At 55.9% G+C, this 5,549-nt stretch overlaps 1 protein-coding gene across 1 annotated transcript; it reads left to right on the forward strand.

The window, feature by feature from the left end:
* The first annotated feature begins 2,335 nt into the window (after positions 1-2,335).
* LOC123127183 (protein PLASTID MOVEMENT IMPAIRED 1) lies at positions 2,336-5,330 on the forward strand. Its single transcript, XM_044546763.1, has one exon. It carries the CDS (start codon positions 2,652-2,654, stop codon positions 5,082-5,084), a length of 2,433 nt encoding a protein of 810 aa, XP_044402698.1. The 5' UTR covers positions 2,336-2,651; the 3' UTR covers positions 5,085-5,330.
* Positions 5,331-5,549: the final 219 nt, after the last annotated feature.

Below are 5,549 nucleotides of genomic sequence, written 5' to 3' on the forward strand. Positions count from 1 at the left end.
GCTTGGCAACCTCCCACCGCGGAGTTCTTTAATATTAATGTCGACGCAAGTTTTGGTGGGGCTATTAACGTGGCGAGTGTGGGGGTGGTTGTCAAAAACCACTCTGTAGAAGTTGTCATTCCTCACAAACCCATCATTTTAGAAACCGATTGTTCTTTTGTGGCCTCTGTTTTTGGAAAAGACAGTATCGACGGGTCACCCCTTGTTGACCTAAAGAAGGAAGCTTTGAGTATCTCTAAGATGTTGCCGAATTTAAAGATCTGCAAGATTAGCAGGAAAGCTAATATAGTGGCACATGAGGTGGCTAAGTTTAGTTTTATTAATAGGTCTGATGGTGCTCTTGTTAATAGTGTTCCGGCCTGTGTGACAAATGCTGCAACGAATGATTGTATGAACATATTAATTTTATTAATATATGGGTGGGGTTTTTCAAAAAAAAATCACGAATTACAAATAGTTGAAAAAACTTTATCTCTATGTCTAGTGGTAATCCACATTGATGTAATGAAAGCGAACGACCCACAACAATGACAGGACACCATGAGTAATTGACCCATTTCTCAAGCAGAGTCTCTCTAAACCATCCTTCTTTACCTTCATTTACATCTGAAAGTGATTTGTATACTTTACTATGACCATCCCTCGTTGGTTGCTCATGAGACCCATCATCAATAAGTGTTTCTATGGCTCCTTATACCAATTATGCTTGGCACATTACTAAATCTGCTGGCCTAAATTCACCTATTTTTAATAGATAGGCAAGATTATTGTTCTGATGGATAACTCTCTGATATGTTCATTAATATTTGAAGTCACTACTTTATCTCTAGTAGATTTATAAACAATAGATTTCTATTCGGTGGGAAGATCGGTAATAAGTAGAAAACCATCCATTTTGGTTATGCATTTGTTTGAATAAAATATTTCCCCAATTGCTTGTGTCTTACTCATTTCTTTTCTATATTCCCAATTATCTCTACTGTACCCCTCTTCCTTCCATTCGAACAAGGAATCCTGTAATAATAATTCGGAAGCCCAAATCTGCTAATGACTCATTGTGCACGCTTTCTCTGTCTCCCTCTGTCTCATCTTTGCGGTGGTCTCTGCTTTGCGCTTTGAAGTGACTATACAAGATCAGAGATCTGATCAAGGTGGTGGACTGGTAGGCCGTCACGTCTCCGTACAAGAAAAGTCCGCCGACTAAAATATCCATCCTTTTGGCGTGAACACGTTACATAACATTTCTTCGATTCTAAAACAAACAAACATTTCGCTATTCGCCAGCACGGCACATGGAAACGACCTTGCAACGAACTGAGCAACGACCTTCTCCGTACGCCCCCTGTACGAACGTGCGTACTGCACACCTGCATCAACAGCTCAAATCACCTGGACCCTCCCACGTTCAACTGCAAACCAACCCAAATCTTCTGCCAATTTTTTAGATATAGACCTGCCGTCTCGCCCCAACGTCCAAACTGTGGGAACCAATCCTCAAAAAAAAAAACTGTGGGAACCAAATGGTCTGACTTTTTCCCTCGCGAGGGCCTGACTGCCAGCTTTACTTAGCAGACAAGATTGTCTAAAAAAAAACTTAGCAGGCAAGAGAGTAGAATTTGTCGTGCTGAAAAAGAAAGTAGTAGAACTTTGACAAAACAGGGTATGCATGCTCTTTGAAGTGATTAGCAATAGCACACGCGTAGAGATTTGCCGTGGACTCGTTCTTCTTTGGATCAAATCTCCCGCCACTGCCAGCGTGACGAACGCCGAAGACGGAGGAGTACGTCGACGACTTCCTGAAAAAGATCCCCGATCTCGTTGCTTGCACACGAGTCGACACGCACCACACGGGCTAATCAATCAATCAAACACTAACTAACTAACTAGCCCTGACCACAGTTCACAACCCAATCAGACCCTGTACCCACCACCACTGCTCCTCGAAAGGACCCGCGAAACGAATCGCCGTCCTATCCATCCACAGACGCCCCAACGTGCACCACACCGACGTCATGTACGTAACGTAATCCAGGCGAAGCAAGCCGCGCGAATCGGAACGCTCTCCCAGCTTCGCCCGGGACCGCGAGACGGCGACGGCTCGCGGGCACGGCGACACGCTCGCCCATCCCGGCCCAGTCGCCCGGGCCGCGGCTGATCCCGCCTACACGTCCGCGGGAGGGCGCGTTTTCCCCGCCGCATTAACGCCGGATCACATCAACCTTTTGCCCTGACCCCCGATCAAACGAGATCCATAACCAAATCCCGTGGCTACGATTCCGCCGCTTCGTCCGTCTTGTTGAGCGCTGACAAGTCCTGGCAGGGCGGGAGCTCCCTGAGCCGTGGATCGGACCAACGACGTGCGGACGTGCCGGACCGTGGCCGTCCGATGGGGCGACGGTGCACGATTAGGGCGGCGGTTTGATTGGCTGGTAGGTTGGTTTCCCGGGTTATTCGCTCAACTTCAACTTCCTTGGCGCCAATGCGGTACACGACGGCAGCGCGGAGGGGTCGTCGAAAGCTATATCTATCGCGGTCCACGGTTCAACAGCCACGGGATCATGGTCCAGCTCGAGAAAAGCTTGGCAAGGTGTGCGCGGAATTGTGGATAGCCTGGTCGAGGAGGAGAGCGGGTACGTGCAGCGTGCGCTCACATGGCCGGACTGGGAGGAGGCGGCGGCGGGCTCAGCGACTACCTCGACCGGCCCGACGCCATCCACCGCCGCACCGCGTCGCTCGCCATCGCGCGGTCCGGCGACGATGGACCGCGCATCATGGATGGGGTTGGGCGCGAGGGTCGGAGGGCGCGCTCGTCGCGCCGTCTCTCGCTGTCGTCGTGGCTCGGGCCGCGCTCCAGGCCTCTGCCGGCCGACGACACCACGTCCGTGGACTCGAGAAGCCGAGAATTCGAGGGGAGTAGCAGCGCCAAGGGGAGGCAGTCGTCGTGGAGCAGCTGGAAGCCCGTGCGCGCGCTCTCTCGCATCGGGAAGCGCCGGGCCGGCTGCCTCTTCTCCATCGAGGTGGCCACGGTGCGCGGCATGCCGGCCTCCATGGACGGCCTCCGACTCGCCGTCTCCGTCCGCAAGGCCGAGACCAAGGACGGCGCGATGCAGACCATGCCGGCCCGGGTGTCGCACGATGGCACCGCGGAGTTCGACGAGACGCTCTTCGTCAAGTGCAACCTCTACTTCACCGGCGGCCCAGGCACCGGGAAGCCCCTCAAGCTCGAGCCTCGCCGGTTCGTTGTGTCCGTCGTCCCCGTCGAGGTGCCGGACATCCGTCTGGGGACGTACACCGTCGACGTGAGCTCGCTCGTGCTCGACTCCCTCCAGAAGAGCTCCGAGGGACGCCGCGTCCGGTGGTTCGACAGGGCCTTCGGACTCGCCGGCAAGGCCACCGGTGGCGAGCTCTTGCTCAAACTGGGGTTCCAGCTCATGGAGGACGCGGGGCTCCGTCTCTACACGCAAGCCGCGGGGAGATCGTCGAGGGACGTGTCCGTGTCCCCCTCCCGTGCGAGGGTTCACAACAAGAACTCGTTCAGCGTCGCCAGTACGACGCCCAAGCTTTCAACGTCCGACGGAGCCATCTCGCCTTCCATGAGAGCTTACAGGCAGCTGGTAGACAGGCTCAACGTCGACAAGCGTCCCGAAGACGACGAGCTCTCCACCGCAAGTGGCGCTGGCGACGTCGACTATGTCATCCCGGAGTACGAGGTGGTCGACAAGGGCGTCGAGACGGTCAAAGAGGTCGTCCACTTCCAGGACCAGCGCGACGTGCTACGCGAGCTCGACTCCATTGGCGAGCAGATCGAGGCCATCGAGGCGCTGATGGCGAGCGGCGGCAAGAAGTCGCCCAGGGGAGCCGGTCATCAGCCGCGCCTCGATGCGGATGAAGAGATGGTGACCGTTGAGTTCCTTAGGAAGCTCGAGGCAGTGGACGACGACAAGTTCAGGAAGCTGAAGCAGCCGATGACACCAAGGTCAAGCGAGTCGCAGAAGAAGGCGCCCGTGGTGCCGGACTTGGGACAGAGCCTTGGCCCGGCGGTGCAAACGCGTGACGGCGGGTTCTTGGTGTCGATGAACCCGTACAACGTGCCGCTTGCAAGCAGAGACGTACCCCCGGTGCTCGCCATGCAGGTGTCGAGGCCGTTCGTGCTGCCAAGTGCCATGGCCGCGACTGGATTCGATGTGCTCCAGAAGATGGCGGCCGCGGGCGGACCAGACGAGGTTCGAGACAAGGTGGCGTCGCTAGGGCGCATGGAAAGCCTTACCGGAAAGACGCCCGAGCAAGTGGGTTTCGAGGGCATCGCGGAGGCGGTCATCGGCGGTAGGCGGACCGAGGGCGGCGCGAGCTCAAGCGCGGCGCGGTCGGTCAGGCTCGTCCGGAAGCTCGCCACCGCCTTGTCCGAGGGCCGGATGGAGCGCGTCGCCACCGGCATCTGGAGCGCGGGAAACGATCCGGAGACCTTGGATGAGGTACTCGCATTCTCGTTACAGAAGCTCGAGGCGATGGCGGTGGACGCGCTCATGATCCAGGCCGAGATGGCCGACGAGGAGGCGCCATTCGAGGTAGCGCCGGCTGCGGGGGAAGCGAACGTGTTCGACGCGCTGGTGCCGTCCGACGAGTGGTCCGAGTCCCGTGGCGGCTCGGACGGCCGCGTCACGCTGGTGGCGGCCATCCAGCTGCGTGATCCGTCCCGGCGCTACGAGGCGGTGGGCGCGCCGATGATCGCCGTCGTCCAGTCGGCGCGGATGCTGGGCGCTGCGGGGCTTAGCGGGGGGAGGTTCAAAGTGAGGAGCCTGCACGTGGGCGGCGTGCAGACGAGGTGTTTGTCGGGAGTCGGCGGAAGCGCGAGCTGGCGCGCCGAGCGGCAGAAGCTGACGGCGATGCAGTGGACGCTCGCCCACGGGCCGGGCCGCGCCGCCAAGAGGGTGCAGACGCCGCCATCGTCGCAGGCAGCGAGGGCGAGGCAGCAGCAGCGGCGGCCAGACGTCGTCTGGAGCCTGTCGTCGAGGGTGCTCGCGGGGATGTGGCTCAAGACGGTGCGGAACCCGGACGTGAAGATCAGCGCCGCGGGCAGCACGTGACATGGGCGGTGGTCGAGCTGATGCCACAGAGTGGATGTGTTGGTAGACTTCATCATATAGAATATGCAGATTCCAGTAGTATACTGTATATGGACCTCGTAGATATGCAGGCAATGTTAGACTGCATTCGTGCAGTGTTTACAGAATTCTCAGCATTTAAATGTTACCCATTCTTTAAATAGTGAATTGCAGTTTTTATCCCCTACTACGACATTTTTACGTAAATTATTCAATTTAATAGATTTTCATTTGACTTACTCATGTAGCAAAATATTTACTCGTTCTTATCACATTTAGCGAAAGTTTTATGAGTTTTTACCACAATTACCAGTCTATCAGTTGTACCATCCGGTATACGTGGCGACCCAAGTCGCAATTTTTCTCCTGACATTTTTTTTCCCACACCCTGGCTAGACATTGGCTTGGCAGGACTTTTTGTTCTCATAGTGTATGTACACATTGCTT

Source organism: Triticum aestivum, chromosome 1B (genome assembly GCF_018294505.1).
Source record: "Triticum aestivum cultivar Chinese Spring chromosome 1B, IWGSC CS RefSeq v2.1, whole genome shotgun sequence".
Classification (NCBI taxonomy): Eukaryota; Viridiplantae; Streptophyta; class Magnoliopsida; order Poales; family Poaceae; genus Triticum; species Triticum aestivum.

Coding starts and splice junctions, on each gene's coding strand:
- LOC123127183 (XM_044546763.1), top strand. CDS start 2,652: ATGGCCGGACTGGGAGGAGGCGGCGGCGGGCTCAGCGACTACCTCGAC.